Source organism: Marmota flaviventris, chromosome 13 (genome assembly GCF_047511675.1).
Source record: "Marmota flaviventris isolate mMarFla1 chromosome 13, mMarFla1.hap1, whole genome shotgun sequence".
In the NCBI taxonomy this organism is placed as follows: Eukaryota; Metazoa; Chordata; class Mammalia; order Rodentia; family Sciuridae; genus Marmota; species Marmota flaviventris.
Window position 1 is genome coordinate 80,566,979 of NC_092510.1, and position 22,714 is coordinate 80,589,692.

A 22,714-nucleotide genomic window follows, 5' to 3' on the forward strand; every position below is an offset into this window, starting at 1 on the left:
GCAATGAGCTGAACAGCACCAAACTCTAAGGATGTTCTGTGAATGACACAAAGTCTAGATCATGTTCCTAGTGGACATTAAAGTTGTCAAAAAAAGAAAAAAAATAACTTCTTAAAGATGACCATGTCAACATGAAAAAGTTTTTGGAGCCAAAAACATGACCATTAAGAAATAAGAGAGAGAGAGAGAGAGAGAGAGAGAGAGAGAGAGAGGAGAGAGAAAATGCTAAATGGAATCACATCTGTGATCTTTGGGATCGACTTTTTCTTCTCAGCATAATTCCAGGTTGCAGCCACCTGTAGTTAATTCTCCCACCACCTTGGGGGGTCTTCCAGAAAGAACTGAAAAACCTGCTAAACAAATTCCTGAAAGAGCTGCCCCACTAGGTTATTTTTTACGGCCAGATAGTACTCCCTTGTATGGATACACTACAGTTTAACCATTCACCCACCCAAAGGCATGAGTTGTGCTCTGTTTCTAGCTATAATGAATGAAGCTAAGCTGTTCTGGACATCTGTGGGGGCGGGGGGTTGTGTGAAGACAGACTTTCATTTCTCAGGGACAAACACCCTACGGCCACTGCTGGAGCGCATGGCAGCTGCACATTCAGTTTCTCAAGAAACTGCTGAAGAACTTCCTGCAGCAGCTGGACCTGTCATATTCCAGCAGCAATGCAGGGTATTCTGGTTTCTCCTTGTCCTGCCCACTGCTAGAGTAGTCACCCCCCGCGCACGCACGCACACACGCACAGATACACAGTGATCAATCTGTGTTTAATGGCCTTCCCTCTTGGTTACTGAGGTGGACTATGTCTTTCCTGTGCTCATCTGCCAACTGTGCATCCTTTGGGGTGCTGTTACGTATTATGTCCAGTTTTAATTGGATTTTAAAAAACTATTTGACTTTGAGGGTTTTTTGAAATTTCAAAATACTAGTACTTCACGCAAAACACGGTTTGCAAATATTTTTATCACACTCTGTAAAGTGTCTTTTTCTAAATTTCATTTTAAAAAATTTTCCTTTGAAGGGTTTTAGATTTACAGAAAAATGGAGCAGACAGTAGGGTTCCCATAAAGCACCCCACCACACACATGTGCACACGCACACCCACACACACACACACACAAACTCACATTAATTCTTGCCTTCCAGGGTACCTTTGTTATAATTAATGAACCAATACTGACACATTAGTATGAATCAGAGTCCACGCTTCACATTTAGGTTCACTCTGTGTGATACACTTCTGTGGGTTTTGACAGGTACATGCTGTCAGGTATCCACCACCATTACAGGTCCATACTGGACAGTTTTACCACCTAGAAGTCTCCTTGGCATCACCCCTTCATCCCTCCACCCTCTCCCCTAGCATCCACTGATTTTTTTACTGTCTGTATAGTTTTATCTCTTCCAGAATATCACATGGCTAGAATAATATATGATGTCACTTTTCAGGTGGGCTTCTTTCCCTTAGCACAATGTATTTAAGTTTCTTCCACGTCATTTGGCAGTGTGGTACGTTTTCTTTGTGGGCAAACAAAATTCCATTGTTTGGATATACCACAGTTTGTTTATCCATTCACTGACCAAAGGATATTGCAATGTCATCCAGTGTTTGATAATTATGAATAGATTATGTGTGCAGGGTTTTGAGGAGACACAGTTCTCAACTGAGTTGGCTATACAATGGTTGGATCCCAAGCCAAGAACATGTTCAGCATGGTAAGCAACTGCTAAGCTCTCATTTAAGGCAGCTGTGCCATTTTGCATCTTTAATATATGATGTTGACAATCTTTTCATATATTTATTTGCTCTCTCTATGTCTTCTTTGGTGAAGTGTCCAGATTTTTTGCCCATTTTTAAATTGGGTTGTCTCCATACTATTGATTGAGTTTTAAGTATTTTTTTATGTAATTTGGATACAAATCCTTTCTGAAGTTTCAAATCTTTATCTGTTTTCATTTCCTGTCTATTTACAGAACTTCTTTTAAGGATAGGTTTGCTAGCAAAAAACAAAGCAAACAAACAAAAAAAAAAACCAAATAGCTCAATCTTCCTTCATCTTTAGATGCCTTTACCTCTCCATCATTCCTGAAGGATACGGTTTCTGGACATAGGGTTTATAGTTGACAGTTCTTTACTTTCAGTACTTGAAAAATGTTGATCCACTTCTTTCTAGCCTCCATGGTTTCAGATGAGAAGTCTACTGTTATTCAAATTACTGTCCCCTTATAAGTAAATCATAATCTCTCTCTGCTTTCAAGATTTTCTCTTTAGTTGTCAGAAGTTTAATTCTAATGTATCCTGATATGGAATTATTTGGGTTAACCCTATTTTCAGTTTGCTAATTTCTTTAGTCTTTGTCTTTTGCCACATTTGGAGAGTTCTGGTCATTATCTCTTTGAACGCTCTTTTTGTTCCACTCTTTTCCTCTCTCCTCTCCTTTTGGAACTCTCATGATATGAATGTTACTTTTATTTGTTTGCTGATGTTATTGTTGTTATTATCTCACAGGTCTATGGAACTTGATTTACTTTTTAAATCTATTTTCCCTCCATTTTATTCCTATTAGGTAAATTATATTGATTTGCCTTCAAGTTCACCCATTCGATGAATTTTAAAATCTTGTAGTTCTATAATTTCCATCTTTATTTTTATAGCTCCTATTTTTTCCCAAGATTATTTTCTATGCTTTCATGTGTTCCAAGATAATTTGTAATTGATTATAAATAACTATATGATGCTATTTTAAAATCCTGGTCAGATCCCACTCCTTGCTCATCTCACTGTTGGAACCTACTCACTGTCTTTTCTCATGCTCGTTGCAGCTTTCCTGGTTCTTGCTATGACAAGTATGAGAAGTAGACAGCACAGCCCCCAAGCCACCCTACTTCTTGCTGAGAGCCGTAGCTAAGTAGGAATGATGCATGGCAATTTCCTTGTCAGTCTACCCAATGTTGCTTAGAGGGAGGACTCTCCATTGTGGAAATGGGCTTGCCTTGGACCCAGGTCATTTGCAGTGACATTGCATGAATGTTTGAGAGTTTTGGTTGAAAGGTGACCCTGCTCAAGGACCAGGGTGGATCCGGGTTTGGGGAGGATCCTGCTGGATTAGGTGGGTCCAGGTTTAGGGTGTATCCTGCTGGGAATAGGGCGTATCCTGCTGCCTCAGGCGCCCGCCCGCTACTTGAGTTCCCGTTGAGTTCTCGCGGGATTCAGAGAGTATTTGGGATGCAGAGCCCGGTGGAGGTAAAAAGGATTTTCCCCAGAACGTGCGTGTAGAGTGCCGGTGACAGTTCGGGAATAAAGACTTGCTGTTTGAATCTACAAGATTGTGTGGTGGCTCGGTTATTTTGTGCCCAGCCAGACTGCGGCAACTTCTGACACCCAGAACAATGATTCCCTTGAAGGATTCCCAGAACTCACTGAAAGCTCTTATGGTCATGGTCCACCATCCTCCCTGTCTGGAGTCAGGGAACATTGTTGTCCTGGCATCAGCATGTGATGATGCATACAGAGTGTTGCCAGTAAAGCAAATTTTCCCAAGTCTTAGTGTTCAGGGTTTTTACTGGGGCTTCATTACACAGACCACATGGTTGATCTCAGCCTCGAGGTCAACTGCCACGGTGTGACTGAAAGCTCCTACCCTAAATTACATTGTTGGTCCATCTGGCATAGTTGGCCATCACCTAAGATTACTGGGTGTGGTCACCCTTAGCCTAAGATCCAGTGTGGCCACTTCTACCCTAAACAAAGGCATTTCTATGGGGTATGATATAGATTGCCTCTCAGATACTGAGGGCAAAGGCCAGACATACCCTTGGGCAAGGCCAATTTCTTTACTATAGAATGAATACCATTGGATTGAATCTTGGACATTTTGCATGACATTCTGAATCCTACTTAATAGTTTTCTCATTGGATACCTCCTCCCCCTTCACTGAGGTACAGCTCAATGGCCAGATGGTCAGGGAAGCCCAGCTTGCTACTGTGCCTCACTAATACCTCCAATGCAAAGGTGGGGTGCTGACTCACACTACCTTGTTACAAATGTGTTGGGTGAAAGTTCAGCTTCCCTCACAACTCTGCTGATACTTTCTCAGCAAAAGCCAGTCACTGACTCCCAGTGTTTCATTCTCTCCAAGTGGGAGGGTATAAGATCAGGACCTTAGTGGGCCCCACCATCAGCAGAGGATGGGGGCGGGGTATGGCAGAAGCTGAGTGCCAACTAGCCTTACCTCTCATTACCTTGTTCCATCTCATGGGCGCTGGGTGGGGATGAAGGTTTAGCTCATCACTGGACCCACTGATGCTACCTCACTGGGGGGAATCTGAGCATGGCACCTACTCCTATGAATGGGAGAGTGGGGTGCAAGATCAGTTTCTCCTACAAGGTTCCCCATTGAAACCACGGTTCTGGCAGGGAAACTGGGCATGTTTTTTCCCACTGGTATTTGGATAGAGACGAACAGGTACTGCCAACATTTTTTTTTTCTTCTTTGCTCTCAATTTCTCTGCAATCTGCAATTGCTCAAGGGAGATCCCTAAAGCACTGCTTTCCTGCCTGACTCCCAGACTCTATTTATTTTGCTATGACTTATTTGGTTCCTAGTTGTTATTTTACATATTTCTATAAATGCAGAAACCAAGAGGAAGGAAACTCTTTCAAAAGCCTGTGGAATGCTAAAGGATTGGCATCTCAGGAAAATAACACTTTCCTAGGCTGAGAGCTGCCTGATCAGCTGGTGTTTCTGGCTGTGAAAATGAAAGCCCAGGCCCCGAGGCTTCCCTACAGCAGTGGTTCTCAACAGGGCGCTGGGGAGAATTACTTGGGGGCCCTTTAAATCACACCCATGCTTTTACTCCACCCCAGACATTCTGATTTAATTCAGGGGAAGCATGAGCACTGAGATTTCTTAAAAAGCTCCCCAGGTGATTCTAACATGCAGCCAGAATTGAAGGGTTGAGAGCTGATACCCTCAGGATCCTGAGAAGTTCTGAGAAGAATGAGCAATAAAAAGCCGAGGACTAGCAAATACAAATTGGTGCCTCAAAGCAATAAATTCAAGGTGAGTTCCCCCAGACCCCTGCCAGGAGCCAGCCTGCACCTGCGATGCAGAGATGGCCAGACATGGTCTCTGTCCTTTCTGTGGAGGTAAGCAGATGACAGAAGCCAAGGCAGACACACCCATGGTCACAGCAGTGTCAAGGGACGCGAGGAGGAAGCCTCTTGCCTGAGCATATGGGGAAGCATGTTCCAAGGGAGCAGAGTTGAGTAGCACTTCGCGCAATGAATGGAGCTTGGACAGGTGGCAAAAGATGACCCAAAACCAAGGAGTAGCATCTCCTGGTACCTTTGGTTTGTCCCACACATCACAGTTCCTTGTTTACTTCTAAACATTCACACTGTGCTGAGCACATGCCATGCCCGTTTCTGAGTGATTTGTTTAATAGGAGTGTCTTTTTAGAATTATCTGAGGAACTTTTCCAGTACAGGTTCCTAGTTTCCTCTCTAGACCTACTGAACTGCAGTCTAGGGAGGAAGATCCATAAGGGTTTGGGTTCTGTTTTTTTTGTTTTGTTTTTTTAGGAACTAGCTCCCTAGATGATTCTGAACTTGCCCTGAGATTTCCAGGTTAAGAATGCCAGTGTTTTAGCAAAGGAGGGACATCTTGCCTGAGGTTTCCAGAGACGTAAGCAAGTGTTGGAGTGACCTCGAGTGGTGACGTCCTACTACTTGGATGGTGTGAGAGGCCACTCATCCTCTTTGCCTTTCTAGAGAGTCTGATCTCTCCCTGCTCAATGTTTATTATCAAGATTGCTCTTAGGGGGGTTTGGGGTGTAGCTCAGTGGTAGAGCCCTTGCCTAGCATGTGCAAGGCCCCAGGTTCCTTGGTGGGTCAGCGTCAAGCTGACATCCTTTTGGGATTAAATGTTGGCCCAGAGTTCTGGGACACAGCCCCCAGCTCACATCAACCTCCCAGAGAGCACGTGTCCCACTCCATGGCAGGACTGAGTTAAACATTCACTCTGGAATCAGACATTAAGGCCAGGGAGGTGGCTTGGCCTGACTGGCTTGGCCTACATTGCATGCCCTGCCTGCCCTTGGAGCTGAGGGGAGGTCACCCCTGGGCCACATCTGGTACCCATATAAGAATGGGAGTTGTTGGGAAGTGATAAGGAGAAAGTGGAGACATCACCTCAGGAATGTCAAGAGACCTAAAATGCACTCGCAGGTTGGAGAAGGGGTGTGAGGGCCAGGCAGGGTTCATGATCAGCTCTTCACACACGCCCTCTTCCTCTTCCCTGAACTAGCACCACCTTGAGAGACTTCAACCATCTTCCTGAGAAACGGACACATACCAACTGGTACCCTGGGGTGTGGGAGGGGGGCTGTGCTTCCAAATAGAGCGCGCTACAGCCCTCCCCCATCCTGTTTTCACCCCCACGTCCCTCCCCACTGGGCATTTCCAAGTCCCAAACCTCTGCCCATTCTGCACAACAGGAAGCACCCTGCACAGTTCAGGCTGCAGCCTTTCTGCCTTGTTCTTTCCTGAATCTACTCTCCTTCCAGAATCTGGTGGAAATCTCCACTGTCCTCTTCATCTGTAGTAGGACTACACATTTATTTCCTCTATCATCACTTTACTGGCATCTTAGGAGAGACGAAATGCACATTCATTGGGTCACTGACCCACCCCCAAATTAAACCTCCTGTCATGCCTGTGGCTAGCTTAAGTTCACGTCAAGGGTTGATTTGCTTGGTGCTCTACGTCTCTGCCACACAGGAATGTTTTCAGAGATGACCAAGCAGGAAGAGGACAGAAGCTGTGACCAGACACAGCGGAAGCTGCTGAGGGGGTGGGAAAGGTGAGAGAGGGGTGGGGAGGGGATAGACATAGACATAGACATGGTTTGGGGAGATCTTCAAGACCAGCCTGTGGCAGTGGGTTCACATGCAGCACCTGTTTACTGGGGCATATCACTTTCCCCTCTCTGCACCTCATTTGGTTTTTATAATCAGTATTCGTCATTTATGATCACTATTGGGTTGCAAAAAAACAGAAACTAATGCTAGTTAAGTAAAAGTTATGTTGAAGAAGCCAGGTGTATGAAGACATCATTCAGTAGGGACCTCGGCAGCGTAGAGAATGAGGGTCCCACTAAAGAATTCACATTTAAGAGGAAAATTTATACACTGTGCCAGCCAAATAAAATGTCTACCTTCAGGCTTCCAACCTGCAACATCCCCCTACAGGAAGGTTCTGTTCTTAGCACTGAAGTCTGGCCAGAGCTGGATACTCAAACTTCAGGCCAGAAGATGGACCTTGGGTAATAAAGAAGGTCTAGTGAGCATGGCTTAGGTTCTGGTTCTTTCCCAAGCTCACAGCCCTGGCACTGGGTCCAGGAACATTAAGACTAAGTCTCCTCCAGTTGCCAATCACCCTCGTGGGCTAGTCCCTTAGCAAAAGCTATTTCCCTCTTGGCTGATGGTTGAGTAAGCAATGCGGAGTCTGTTGAATCCGGTTTGAACCTGGAGGATTTAATGGAGTAGCACACCACACTCTAAGCTATGAGCTGATATCACCTACTGAGGAGAAAGGAAAAGGGAGGGGCAACCAGATTGGCCCCCACTTCCCACTCCCATCACCCAGCACCAAAGGTGCAGATCACTTCTAAGCCCAGCTCCCCACACCTTCTATTATCAGATTAGACCAAGAAATTCAGACCAGACAAGAACCATCGCAAGTTAAAATTTTATGTGAAATTCTGTAACTGTATAGTGGCCTGGGGACCCGCCCCTCAGCACTTGCTGTAGATGGCTGCGCCGCCCCGCTCCTCGAACTCTTCCTTGCTGACCCAGAGCTGTTGGAAGGCCTGCAGGGAGGCCAGGATGGAGCCGCCGGTCCACACGGAAGTCTTCCTCTCAGGAGAAGCAGCCACTGTGGGGCTGTCCCCAGGGCACAGGAGGCTCAGCTCCTTCTGGAAGCGCTCCGGGAAGCCATCTAGCATGGTGCAGCCGCCACACAGCAGCACGTTGGCGGCCATCTCCTCCTTGAAGCCAGTGTCCTGGCAGCGGCCCAGGCAGGTGGCTGTGAGCGCAGGGAGGCCTGGCTCGTGGCTGCCCATCAGGGAGGGCTTGAAGAGCATCTCGGCACAGCGGAAGCGCTCCTGGCTGATGGTGATGACCTTGCCGTCGGGCAGCTCGTAGTCCACCCGCACCTCGTTCAGGCCCAGGCTGAGCTCCTGATCCGGCAGCAGAGCCGCGTAGCAGCACTTCTTCTTGATGTGCTCTATGATGTGCAGGTGGTCGTCGGTGAACTTGTGGCCAGACTCGTTGAGCAGCTGCATCAGGTAGTTGGTGAGGTCGCTGCCTGCAAAGTCGACGCAGCTGGTCAGGCCAGGCAGCAAGTCGCCCTCGGAGATGGGCACCACATGCGAGACCCCGTGCCCGCTCTCCACCACCAGCCCCGAGGTCTTGCCGTAGGAGTAGATGGACAGCAGTGCCTGGGATGTCACATGCATGGCAGGGATGCCAAAGGTCTCGAACATGAGCTCGGCGTACTTCTCCCGGTTGCTGCTGGGGCTGAGCGGAGGGTCGGAGACCAGCACGGCGTGCTCCTCGGGGAGGATCTTCATGGCCGTGTGGAAGATGTACTCCCAGATGCTCTGGACGCAGTCCCAGTCCACCACGATGCCATGCTTGAGTGGGTTAACCAGCTTCAGGGGTGCCTCCATGTTGAGCAGCTCATGGCCTACATAGGTCTCCTTGCGGGTGTCACCTGCGTCAGCAGCTGCCTCGGGACTGCGCTTGCCCACAGTAGAGGAGATGAAGTAAGTGGGCCTCGGCTCTCCAGCATAGCCACACTTACAGTACTGGGAGCCCAGGTCAATGATGAGTGCCTTGATCTGGCGCACCTTCTTGGGCTTCATCTTCAGCTGAGCAGTGGAACCTGAGTCCCGAATGCTGGCATCAGGACCTGGCAGGGCTCCTGCCTCTCCCGGGTCCCCCTGGGCGGTGCCCATGGGCATGGGGCTGGGGTTGTTCTTTGTCGCCATCTGCCTTCCTTTCTCACATCCACATCCTAGAGCTCCCTAGGGAGAAATGAGAGTCCACCTCCAGTAGTGTCTTGGCAACCAGTTAGGATTGTGATGTCACTGGAGCTGTCCATTCAGGCACTCTTAAGGGGGGGCCTGGTCTTGTCACCTGCCACCCCTATCCTTCTAACTTTAGTTTGCTCCAGGCGGGAGCAGGTGGCCAGCAGTTTTAGTAATCCAAGCACAGTAGGGCCTCAGATTTCTGCTCCTGTGGGAGGCCATCCCCGCATGTGATTTGAGTTACCTCCCTGGCTGGTGAGGGGCGCTTAAACACAGCTGTGTCTGAGTCTTCCCCACCCTTTCCCAGTCCCGAGGGCTTGTCCATGCAGAGGCGTGCCTGGCCACTGACCTGGAGACCCAATCGTCATCCTTGACCTTGGGATGCTGCCCGCCTTAACCTTCATTGGATGGGATTTTCCCTGGAATTTTTTGTTCCCCAATAAAAGCTCACTCCCTGGCGTGCCCTCTCTCTCTTGCTAGTCTCTTTTGTAAACCTCGCCACCGCATTAGGTGGCTGGAGGCTGGAGCTAGAAGCCGTCTAGGAGCTGATATTAAAGGTAATGAGAGTCTGTCTCTTTAATTTAAAACTCTCTAGCAATTTCGTATGAACCGAACCTTCTTTCATGAAGCAGATGCTCCCTCCCCTAATAACTCCAAACCTAACCCCCTGTTCATTGAGGACCCTCTGCTGAGATTGATAAATATTTTATCTCCTACAGTAAGTCAGGCACTGTACCAGGTACTTTTGTTATTGTTATGCTTATATTTTCCATATTTTATTGGTATAGTAGAATCATACATAAAAGTGGAATTTGTCGTTAAATATTTGTACATGCACGTGATATTGCAATAGTTGGGTTGATATCATTGCCCTGTACCAGGTACTTGTTATGTTGCAGAATCCTGGGAGGAGGCAGAGCTGAGTACAGAGGTTCAGAATCCAAATGATTAACCTAAGAGCACACTGCACTCTAACCCAAGTTCATCCAACTCCTACCCACCGAGCCTCCTTAGAAATCTTGAGGGTCCGAGAGTGTTTTCCTCCTGTTTGGCTGTCCCCGTCAGACAGTTACAGAGCCCGTAAGCCTGTCCTCACAAGGCCAAGAGCACCCCACAACCTCCTTACAGGGAAAGCCCATCATTGTAGCGGCTGCCCCCTTAAAGAGCACAGGGCTGGGTGTGAGGTTCAAGGTAAGCAGAAGACTGGATTCTGGGTGCCTGACAGTGGCAGCCTCCGCAACAACACGCCCAGCTTCAGAGAGTGCCTGTCAGACGGTGTCTGAGCAGCCTGAGACCTCGTTAGGTCTCAGCGCACCCCAGGGAGGCAGCTGGAGCAGGAGACCTTGGCCTCCCCGGCTGGATACCTTGGTCACCCACGCACCTTTACGCCTCCATTTCTCATTAATGGGACTCTGGAGAGTCCAATTTCCCTGCTGACCCCATGACCCTGATAAAGGAGAAGGTGACAAATATTATGTCCAAAGAACTCCTCTTAAGATTGTCCTAAGTGTCAACCTCAGGGTCCGAAGTGAGACAGAAGAGCTTGGCAGTCACCACAGCAACAAAGGCTCCAGCTAAAATGAACCTCAGATAGCATCAGTCCTCTCCTCACAATTGTCTAGTGCTTTCTAATCTCGCCTGGTCAGGGCCAAAATCCTTGTGATGGCTTATGAGGCTCACAGGAGCTGGTCACCTTCCGCCACCCACTTTCTTCTCCCCTCCCACTGGCTCCTTCCCGCCTCCCTCTACAGGCAGCACTGGTCTGCAGGGGAGGGACAGATAGTTGACATTGATTTTTCATTCAACCTTTTGGGTCATGCAGCCTTTGCCGCAGTGACTCAGCTCTGCTATTGGGTTGGAAAACCAATGCAGCTGTGTCCAATAAAGACTTCCAGAGGGGCTGGGGTCGTGGCTCAGTGACAGAGCACTTACCCAACGCGTGTGAGCAACTGGTTTCAATTCTCAGCACCACATAAACAAATAAATAAAAGGTACTGTGGGGCTGGGCTTGTGGCTCAGCAATAGCTCGCTCACCTAGCGCTAAATAAAGGTATTGTGTCCAACTAAAAAATATATCTTTTTTTTAAAAAAAGGTACTGTGTTTATCTACAATAAAAAACTTTCAGACAACCAAATCTGCAGGCTGGACCTGGCTGTGTTCTGATGGCCCCTGCCCCACCTCATTAGCCACATGACTGCCTCAGTCCTCTTTACCCTGTGGCTCTCTCTCACCTCCCTCAGATCTTTGCACAACTGCCACCATCTCAGGGACCCGCCCAGGTCACAATAGCCTTGCCACCCCCTTCTGTGCTATCTCTTTTGCTCTGAACACTTTCTAATATGTATTTGTTTTGTTTAACAAATAGCATTTTGTTTAATACATAACCTTTATTGTCTGTCTCCCTCCAACCCCCACCTACAAGAACAGAAGCCCTACAAAGGCAGGTTTTTCTTTTTTTTTCCCCATTGCTGTATTCCCAGATGCCTTGCCCAGTGCAGTCACTCAATAAACATTCATCGAAATGAACCATCAGTTCATTACAAAATCTAGAAGGTGAATCATTTCAAAAACAATTCTCCAAAGGCGCTCTAACATGCGACAAAGGTCCCTAGTACCTAGAAAACCCTGGATCACTGGATGATGTCACAATCACCAATGTCATCATTGGGAACATTGCTATGTGGTCCTCTGATTTAAGCCTCTCAGGCCTTGAACCCAGTGGGAGTGAGGGGCTTTCTCAAGAGCAGTATGGCTCTTGACAGTGTGTGGGTTCCTCAGGCAGCAAACATAGGGGACAGGCCTGCCAAGAAAGCAGGGGACCAGGTCTCCGTGCAGACTCAGGTCTTACAGACTGCATCCTTAAAGGAAGGCCCAGCGAAGCAGGCAGTGTGGGTTGGCCGTAACAGTGCAGAGCCAGAAGAACCTGTGAAGTCCACGGCACCCAAACAGAGGCCCAAGGTAGAGGTGACCAAAGCAGTGGTCGTGGACCTTGGCACTGGCTACTGTAAATGTGGCTTTGCTGGACTTCCAAAGCCCACCCACAAGATCTCCACGACAGTGGGCAAGCCCTACATGGAGACCGCCAAGACTGGGGATAATCGCAAGGAGACCTTTGTCGGGCGGGAGCTCCTCCAATCAGATGTTCGTCTCAAGCTGGTTAACCCTCTGCGGCACGGCATCATCGTGGACTGGGACACAGTGCAGGATATCTGGGAGTATCTCTTCCGACAGGAGATGAAGATCATGCCGGAGGAGCACGCAGTCTTGGTGTCAGATCCACCCTTGAGCCCACACACCAACAGAGAGAAGTATGCCGAGATGCTGTTTGAATTCTTCAACACACCAGCCATGCACATTGCCTACCAGTCCCGCCTGTCCATGTACTCCTACGGAAGGACCTCTGGCCTGGTGGTGGAGGTCGGCCATGGCGTGTCCTATGTGGTCCCTATATACGAGGGTTACCCTTTGCCCAGCATCACTGGAAGGCTAGACTATGCAGGCTCCGACCTGACGGCCTACCTGATGTGCCTGATGAACAACTCGGGGAAGCACTTCACCGAGGACCAGGTGAGCATCGTGGAGGACATCAAGACAAAATGCTGCTTTGTGGCCCTGGACCCCATCGAAGAGAAGAAAATCCCTCCTTCTGAGCATGAGCTTCAGTATACTCTGCCTGACGGGAAGGAGATACACCTGTGCCAGGAAAGGTTCCTCTGCTCAGAGATGTTCTTCAAGCCATCTCTGATCAAGTCCATGCAGCTGGGCCTCCACACTCAGACAGTGTCCTGCCTCAACAAGTGTGACATCGCCCTCAAGCGGGACCTCATGGGGAATATCCTGCTCTGTGGGGGAAGCACCATGCTCAGTGGTTTCCCTAACCGTCTGCAAAAGGAGCTGAGTAGTATGTGTCCCAACGACACCCCACAGGTGAATGTGTTGCCTGAGAGAGACACTGCAGTATGGACTGGTGGATCGATCCTGGCTTCGCTTCAGGGTTTCCAGCCACTGTGGGTCCACCGCTTCGAGTATGAGGAGCACGGGCCTTTCTTCCTCTACAGAAGGTGCTTCTGAACTAAGGAGGCACTACTTCAGCTCTGCTGGGCAAGCACCCACCCTACTTTCAGGAGCTGAGCCAACATGTTCATCACTGTTTCATTAAACACCCCTCATATTCCCCTCCAGAGCTTGTCTATTTCCTGACAACTTCACAGATGCAGAATTGGCCTTAAGATGTGCATTTGCCAAAATAAAAGCAGGGGTGGGGGAAGGATGAATGACATAGGCATTATATGTTGACTGGTTAAACACTTTGCTTTCTTGGGAGAAATTAGACCTAAAATTAATGTGTCCCTTATGGTGCGTTCTCCCCACTTTGGAGCTACTTTACTGTTTAAGCCAGCTTTGGAAGGGGCTATGGAAAACTCTTTCCATAACACCAGTAGGAAGCATGCTTTACAAGTCCAATCTCCCACAGAGCAGCAGTGTGTATTTCATACCTTGCCAGCAACTCTGAAGACTTGGAAATTGCTGAAGGTAGCTAACCCCTGCCATTGTGGTGAGTGGCCACAGTGAATATTATCAGCAAGGTATGTGTACATGTCCTGAGGGACCAACTCTTCTGAAATGAGTGTTGTATATATACACACTCCCTTTTAGTAAGTGGGCAAAGACTTACCTTCAGTTGAGCACTGAGGTCAGGGATGAAAGTCTAGAATATAGTAGGAATTTGGGGTGGATCAGGATAAAAGCTGCAAATTCTGGGGCTGACGGTGTGGGTTTGTGGACAGACAGTTGCTCTACGTTGGTTGTTCTAATCCAGCTGAGGAACCCAAAGGAACTAGCAGATCTTCAGTTGGCAAAGAATGTTGTGACCCACAATATTAGAATTATTGCAGGGGGAGTTTGTAATTGGAATACACCAAATTGGAAAATCTTTAGGATAGTCCCTAAGGACATTCTTGTCCTGCCTTTAAGATTCTAATCTAAACACTAGCAGGTAGCAAAAACAGTAGAAAGGACAATGGCTTTAGACTGTGAAAATTTGAATCCCTATTATGCTATCTATCTATTTGAATCTATTTGCTTACCTATAAAACCAAATACCTCACAGAGCTGACATAAAACCAGAAACAAACTCCTGAAAACAAGAATCCGGCTCACAATGTCTAGCCAGAACCTTGCAGATATCCACCTTTTATCTAGAAGCCAAACCATGTTTGGCTTATCTGTAATCTTCTGCGTACTTAAAGAGTTATCCAAGAGCAATTTGAAGCCATCTAAGCCCAGTAATTTGCAACTGGGGGAAAATTTTGACAATATCAAAATTATTTTTGGTGGTTACAATGGGGATGTGAGTGTGCACTACTGATATCTAATTTAGGGAAAAGGCCAGAGAAGTACCTAAACATCCTACCACACACAGGATAGCTACCCCTACTCCCAAAGAATGTTGTGACCCACAATATTAGAATTATTGCTGAGAAGTCCTGTTTAGCTGGATGACAGCAAGACTCAGAAGAAACAACTGTGTCCAAGACACCAAGCTGGGTGGACCCAAAGCTCAAACCCTTGCTCTTTCCTTTATGCCATGAGGATACCTACTGTTGTTGATGTTCCTGGTGGTCCTTTACAGCCAACAGAGTAACTGCAGACACAGGGCACAGAAGCACAGAGCACAGGACCCAGAACTCAAAGGCAGGCCTTTAGCACTGCCAAGCAGCACCATGTGAGGTGTGGCTGTCTGTGATCTTGTGGACATCTGTAGTTAGTAAGCTTCTAAGGTTCCCACTCTCACCCTAGGTACTAATAACAAGACAAGGATGGACACTCAAAAAGTCCCAAGGGCTTGTGCAGATGGTACTTCCAGAGAAGCCAAAGTATTTACAGACTGGCACAAAAGGAGGGGAAAAAAATCTAATTTTGCTTCCCAAACTTGCTGACTCTTTAAATTACCAAGAATTGTCAGTTTTATTTATTTTCTAAAAATACCTTCTTGTTATGGCTATGACAAATTTCCCAATATGTTTGTAGGTGTGAATGTTTGTGTATACGCACAGACACAGAAACTGATTTTAAAATCTGTGGCAATGCTAAGAAATTACACCTATTTATTCCACAAGGACACAAATTTCTCCTTTCCCCATATACTCAATTTCTTCCCCACACATTCTTCCTTGGCTTTGCCTTCAACTTAGAAGGTCTGCTCCTGTCTGCTGCTTCTCAAGATGAAGAAATTCAACCCTGCTCAGATGAGATAGTATTGATAGTAATCTGCAATCACACAGATTCTTTCTTGCTGTTTCATTATATTATTTTAAGGAAATTGAGCATTCAAGAAAATTCACACTATTATCAACAAACACATTCACTTCTATTTCTAGTTCAAAGCATGGGTCCTTTACTATTATTCAAAGCAAGAGCACTACAATATATTAAAATGCTATATAAGTTACCATGTTCATTTATCCATGCTAAAGAGGAATCACAAAATATAGCCCCTCAAAGGTGAACTGCGACTTGTAAACCTCTTATGCCAACACCATGTAATTATAGTAAATCCATTATGAGTTTTGAAAAGTAGATTTCCTGTGGCACACAACTGTGATTCCAATAGCTCAGGAGGCTGAGGCAAGAGGATCATGAGTTCAAAGCCAGCCTCAACAAAAGCGAGGTGCTAAGCAACTCAGTGAGACCGTCTCTAAATAAAATATAAAACAAGGCTGGGGTTGTACGGCTCAGTGGCTGAGTGCCCCTGAGTTCAATCCCCAGTACTGCCCCTGCCCCAGTCAATTTCCCCAAAGCAAAGTATATATCTTTTCCTTTTTCTATTTTATGAAAAATTTCAAATACACAATAAAATTAAGTTATACAGTAAATACCTCTGGACTCTATAGTTAGCATTATACTATAGTAAAGAATGTCTTCTGAAATGACAGTTTGGAATAGATCTATAGTCTGATAACCAAAAGCATCATTTCCTATTAGTTCATATATAGAAATAAGGGTCTGGTTCTGGTATTAAAAACTTTTTTTTTTAAACTTTACCCAAGGATTAGCCACAAAACTGTTGTCAAAATAAATCAGCCTTTTTCTAGACTTGCCAAAAAGAGAAAACATTTTCATTTTTCCAAAGAAAATAAAAGTTCTTTTGAGAAACTGAATAAAACAGAGGTCAGTTAAAAACCATAAAATAATAAATAAATAAAATGGCCTAGACTTTGAGATAAACATTTCAGTTAAAGGAAGCAGTACCTAGAGAACAAAGAATAATTTTCAGTCACACATGCCAGACACCGTGCACTCACCCAAACCAAAGGTACGTGATACTGTTTTAGAAATCCTGATGCACTCCAGCTCTAACATTGCTGGCTCTCTAACAGAATAAACATGGGCAATGAAACAGTCCCTAACAGTGTAACTATAGGAGGCACAGCCCAATTAAAACTCAATCACATGACTTAGATGACACACTTGATTTTTATTTTGCTTTAAAGTGAAGCCAGTTAAGTGTCTACATCTGACTGCTGGTAGCACTACTAGTCTTTGTTTATATATAGTGCTCTCTTCCAGTAACATAAAACAAGTAAGTAACATTACTTGTCTTCACATTTTTGAGGTAGAAGCCATGAAACATCATTCTCTATTAACAGATAAGAACAGAGGTACAAATCAATTGTGTGACATGTCCAAAGTCCCTATATAAATCAGACTTGTAGCTGGAAATGATACCTAATCTCACGATTACCATAAATAATAATGCTCTCAAACAGCACTAAGTACAATAGCAGAGATTCTTTAAGAAACTATGATATATTGGCTACAGCTCAAAGTTTTGCTAATGACTAAGATGTATCCTCTCCAAGGGAAATAAAAATAGAATTGCTTGGTGTCTGCTGAGGTCTGTGACTATAGCAGCTCTCGGCAACACTAAACAGATCAGAACACTTCCAGTTCTCTACTGCCAGGCCTCAGGAACAAAGGGTGGAAGGAGTCTTCTCTGCTGGGGACTTCCTAATGGTCAGTCACTCTAGCAAGCTCAGTTTCCACTGGGTTCTGTCCATCTTTGGTGGTATAAAAATCTCAGCATCTAAAAGAAAGGAAGGGAAATTGTGATAGACTTATAGTCACTTGCTGGTGGGAAATGAGCCAGTATCTCTTCCCAAAACAAACTGGGTGACTAGGTTTTACAACGACAAGAAAGCATCACAGCCTTAGTAAATGTGTCTGCTACCCTTGTACCCTCTTCTCTCCTGATCAGAAAAAACAACCTGGAGGGCCTTCCCTGAGAAGAGGGACTACATCCAACTTCAAGCATGCTTACCAAGTGATCCAAAGTAGGAGATTTTCTATTATTTCAACTCGGAGGGGCTGGAAGTGGTTGCATGGCAGTATATACATTTATTAAAACTTAAATTATATGCCAAGATCGGTACATTTTACTATATATAAAATTTACCACTGTTTTTAAAGAGTTAAAAAACAAAAGCAAAAGTGTGGTAGTATGTAAAGAACATGCTGATTCACTAAGATGCCCTGCTAAAAAAGAAAACTAACAAAATGTATTGGGGGGGGGGGGGTGCCATCAGAGGGAAAGACCTGTCCCTATAACAAAGACTCCCAGGTTAGATCTGTGGAGTCCTTTCTAACTAGGAATCATATATAGAAAGCAAATACAAAAAAAAAAAAAAAAAAAAAATGTATATAGGAATGTTATTGCTCAGTAATTTTGATGATATTAAACTTTCAGCAGTATATGGGCAAATATGCAGTATGCAGATATTAAAAATGGTTTTCAAAGAACATTTAACAATATGAGAAAAATCTCAAGATTTTCTTAAAAAGCATAATGATTTTCATATTATATATAAACACATGCATAAACACACATACCATATGATTAAAAACCATCACATTTTACTTTTCTTTGACATACTTTACAATGCAGATTTTCTTTAATGATCATGTCAGTTTTATAATTACACTTGCAACTATTACTCTCCACCCACCCGCTATACAAAAGAACTATATAAACAAAAGCCCCCCAGAGATTTTGTTTGGTCATATATTAACTGTGAAAAAAGACTATATAAATAAATTCATGGTTAACAACATCCATAAATTTCATAAATAGTGATTAAAGTTTGTATATAATCTATCTTATTTTAAAAATTAGACATAACTATAATTATATTTGAGTCTAGACTTAACTAAGAATAAATATCAGGTGTTGGCTTTTTGGTAGAAAAGTAAAAATTCTGACAAACTGTTATGACAGCAAGGTGTGATGGCTTTCACATTTCCATGTTTGGATTTCATGGAATGAAAAGAGTCATTTAAAAAAAGGGGCTGGGGCTGTGGCTCAGTGATAGAGCACTCGCCTAGCACATGCAAGGCCCTTGGGTTTGATCCTCAGCACCACATAAAAACATAAATAAATGAAAAATAAAGGTATTGTGTTCAACTACAACTGAAAAAATTATTAAAAAAAAACAAACCTTAAGGGCTTTTTAATTTTTCCAAGGACCTCAATCCTTCCTGTCAATTGTAAAAAACCCAGCCTAGCTATGATTTAAGCACTTTTCTAATATCAGTTTAATGCATTTTATACCTTACATATTTGCAAGACTTGCAACTGCCCTGCATGACCATGCACCCACTGAAACATGACACCACCACAGAAAATGACCCAGCAAGTTGCTAATCCCACAGGGGATTGAGAATCCATTTAACCATGCTGGCTGGGGAAGGGCAATTTAGGAATATTTGAGTGGGACTAATTTTGCAAACAGTTTATCAAGGCCTGTTTTTAGATTATAAGAACCTCCCTCTTCCTACCCAAGCCACAGGGCACTGTTCCCAAATACTCAGATGATAAGGGGCCCTCAAGTATTAGAGACTCTTTAAGGGTCAGTTGGAAAATGGAAGTGCTCTTTGATGTGGAAAACCCCAGGGAATGGTGTGTCTGGACCTGTCCTGAAGGTCATTCTCAGCTTTGCATCAAGAAGCGAGGGATGGAAGGGTCTGGGGGTTAGAGTACAAACTAAACAATTACCAAATCGCCTCAGGTCCAAAATGAATTTTCAGCACCCCAGAAATAAGTGTGTGTTGAAGCTGCCACCGAAAGCAGCCCTGCAAACTCGAGGAGGAAGGGGAGCCAGGCTGCAAGTGCTGCTGGGCAGCGGCATGAGCTCCACTGGGCTAGAGTGAGCCCAGCCCGAGAGTCAAATGAATCTGAAGCCCCAAAGGCCACATGCCATCAAAATGCTATTATAGTGTAGCATTTAAATGAAAAATCTCAGATGTTGCCTGTCACATGCTAGAAAATGCAAATTAGAGTAGTAAAAACTGCCAAATGTTCTCAAAGGGATCACCAAATTCTCAAAGAGTATGCTTAAGTGATCCACCTGAAGAGCAAATGCTCAGGCACCAAATTTATCTGTCAAAAGTTTCTAGCCAACTTTCAAAACAAAGCCTTTACGGCTTGTAACTTTTAGGAATACATAAACTGATTGAGAACCATCTCCCCAAACAATCAATCAAAACATTTTAAGTATAATAACTAATTTGGAAATGCAGATAAAATGCTAATATTCTTTAGCTTTGCCTTCGAATTATATTTTCATAAAGGTGATAAAAAGATCCAATGCATAAAGAAGGATTATGAACTTGTCCCCAAGGGGCTGGGGTTTTGGCTCAACAGCAGAGTGCTTGCCTAGCAAATGCAAGGCCCTGGGTTCAATCCTCAGCACCACATAAAAATAAATAAAATAAGGTATTTTTTCCAACTACAACTAAAAAATAAATATTAAAAAAAAAAAGAAAAGAAAATGTCCCCAAGATGTAATGTATAACTGCCAAGAGCTAAAAATGATGATTTGGAAGAATCTTCCAAATATATGTGTAAATGTAGACTGTTCAAATTGTAACTATGAGGTGCATGAACAAGAGCATTTCAGTGTTGCTAATTTTTTTTTTTTAAATTAAACATTTATTATCATGTTGGATTTTCCCCTACCAAGGTCTTGCCACAAGAAGCATTAAAGTAATCTTACTAAAGATGAAGTCTCAGAATGGAGGGGGAATTGTAGTTAATACCCAATCTCTTTTTGTACTGCTGACCTTCAAAGCACTCATGATGGCTAATCCTTTTGCTCAGTATTTTCAGAATTCATAGGGAAGGTACTAACCAAGAACAGGAACTGGTGTCTTCTGCTGTTGGTAAGAGGCCATGATGCTATTTGCAGTGGAATTGGGACCTAGAACCTAAATAGAAAATAGAGTGTGTAAGCAAAGGTTGACTTATTCTTCTGATTTCTGCAAAAATTGAAGGCTCAAATTCTTATAGCAATAAACAACCTATCACTTTTATTAGTATTGCATTGACACAGTAATTCTCTTTTTCTATGTGATTTTTTTTTTTTGATACCAGGGATTGAACTTGGGGCACTCGACCACTGAGCCACAATCCCAGCCCTATTTTGTATTTTTATTTAGAGGCAGGATCTCATTGAGTTGTTTAGTGCCTTGCTTTTGCTGAGGCTGGCTTTGAACTCACGATCCTCTTGCCTTAGCCTCCAGAGCTGCTGGGATCATGAGTTTGCGCCAATGCGCCCAGCTTCAATGTGATTTTAATTTGCCAGTTTCAACTCAGACCTTCAAATCTCCTTCCTCCTAGAAGAATAAAGTAATAATGGAGGGTGGAGGACTTTACAATGATATATACCTGACCTTTCCCAAATGAGCAAGCCATATCCCAACACAAGGGAAAAATATCAGAGACTATATAATATAGAATAACATTTATACTTAGTCATGGGAAACAGTCACTTTAATATTAAATACAAATATGTGTATCTCACAAGTGGAACACAAACTCCACACCCATGTTAAAGCATAAGACTTCATAGGAGTTTCAGGACTTCAACAAGCCTCTGGTTTGCTCTCTCATCTCACCATGCAGTCCCTGAGAAGAACATTTTTAGAAGTAATCCATGCACTCAAAAGCTTGTGGCTCAGGATATCCCAAATGTATCTCATTATACTTTTAGTAACCAAAACAAAAGCACAGATTTCTGAAATGACTGCAACCTCCTCACTGAAAGAAAGAAACCCATTCTTATGCAATGCTTGTGAAGCTGGGGCTGGGGCCTGAAAGCACAGTCCTCTCTGTCAGCTGACTCCTTATTATGCTCCACCAATAGGGGACACCAGAGGGACAGTGCAAGGCTGGAGGAAGAAGGGATTTGCTTGCTTTCACCCCAGCAGCAGCCGTTCATAGTTTCCATTTATTTCGGTACATTTAGAACCAGCCTTGTCACGCCATCCAGAAATATCAGATTGAGCTGACCAGAACCTTCTTCTGTATGTTCAAGAACCCAGGCTGTGGGGCAGTGGTTCAGTGGGACAGTGCCTGCCCAGTATATGCCAGGCCTCTAAATTATAATAATCTCTGAAATTCTTCTACTCTTCCCTTTGTTCTCCAGCTTTAGGAGCAGCAAATGTTATCCTCTATCCTCTAGTTACTATCTCAGTGTCCCTCCGTCTTCTATGGTCCCCTCTTGCCTTTTCAGTTCTCCAACACTTACTTCACCAATCCATGTGTTAAATTCTCTGTGAGGAAGTAACAATTGAGGTTTTTATTTTCCTTACTGGACCCTAAAAGACGGGCCTTTCTGAATCCAAACCAAAACTTCTTACAATAAACCTCAAGGGTCAGAGAGTGAGCAGAGGTATTCTCAATAAACAGATGACTGTACATGAGAAATCCTGATGAGACATGAAGCTGCTTCAGTCCCAACCATGACTTCTCAACTAGGAGGTGAGAGATCAACTGTGATCCTACTTTCTCCTCTCCCCACTCCATCCTCTATGCTCAGGGAAAAAATTTCCAAATTCTCAATGAAAGTTACTTGTACCCAGAAAGGAGAAAGAATATCTCACTTAACCTCTGCCTATGTGCACTAGCCACTGAATGGGCAAAAGTAAAACCTTCTTACTGACAGCCTAAACAATAATCTAAGATAATTTAAGGAGGGCATATGGTATTTTAAGAACAGTAAATTTCTTAAGTGCTTTGACTTTTAAGGGATTGTGTGAAGTAATGACCTATGAATATGATGAAAGAAAACTGCACACTCCCTTGGAGAAAACTTACAGGTGTGGTGGAATTCTGCTGATAGGCGAGAGTCCAAATTTCTGGCAGTGACCTTTCCATCAGCTGCAGAGCACCCTCAAAGGCCATCTGTAATTCCCTTCCTTGCTCATCAAACTCAAAGAGAAAGAGCATCTTTAAAAGACGATGTACTTCATCTAGAAAAGAAATTTGAGTGAGTGGCAAGCTGTGTCCCCCATCTCCACAGCTAGAATCAGACCATAGTTTCTTTCTCAAGCAGAAAATTCCTACAAAATTTCACATTACAGTTGCTTTCTCTCACATTTACTTCTTTCCTCCCAAATGCTGAAGTAATTAAACACATCTACTGCAAAAGGAGAAACACTGGGGCCATGCAGGAAGCAGGGCCACACAGTCCTTTATCCTGGCTTAAGTGCTCACCTCTCATAGTTGGGTAAGGTGGCCCCAATGGAGGAAGGCGTGCAGGCTGCTGCTGAGCAGGG

General features: G+C 44.5%; 3 protein-coding genes and 1 non-coding gene across 5 annotated transcripts in view; 1 reads left to right on the forward strand and 3 right to left on the reverse strand.

Moving 5' to 3' along the window:
• Window positions 1–322: 322 nt before the first annotated feature.
• LOC114098824 (U7 small nuclear RNA) lies at window positions 323–385 on the reverse strand. Its single transcript, XR_003583794.1, has one exon. It is a non-coding gene; the product is annotated as a U7 small nuclear RNA (small nuclear RNA).
• Window positions 386–7,803: 7,418 nt separating this feature from the next.
• Actl7b (actin like 7B) lies at window positions 7,804–9,060 on the reverse strand. The gene has a single exon (XM_027943040.3). The coding sequence runs from the start codon at window positions 9,058–9,060 to the stop codon at window positions 7,804–7,806; it is 1,257 nt and encodes a 418-aa protein (XP_027798841.3).
• Window positions 9,061–11,848: 2,788 nt separating this feature from the next.
• Actl7a (actin like 7A) lies at window positions 11,849–13,171 on the forward strand. The gene has a single exon (XM_027943055.3). It carries the CDS (start codon window positions 11,849–11,851, stop codon window positions 13,169–13,171), a length of 1,323 nt encoding a protein of 440 aa, XP_027798856.3.
• Window positions 13,172–16,557: 3,386 nt separating this feature from the next.
• Elp1 (elongator acetyltransferase complex subunit 1) overlaps window positions 16,558–22,714 on the reverse strand; it is a 56,217-nt gene continuing 50,060 nt past the window's right edge. For both annotated transcript variants that reach the window (XM_027943006.3, XM_071600822.1), the window contains exons 35-37: window positions 22,254–22,408; window positions 20,287–20,362; window positions 16,558–17,186 (exon numbers count right to left, since the gene is read on the reverse strand). In XM_027943006.3, the coding sequence (XP_027798807.2) occupies window positions 17,122–17,186; window positions 20,287–20,362; window positions 22,254–22,408 (296 nt within the window). In that variant the 3' untranslated portion in view covers window positions 16,558–17,121. The remainder of the gene's footprint in view (window positions 17,187–20,286; window positions 20,363–22,253; window positions 22,409–22,714) is intronic.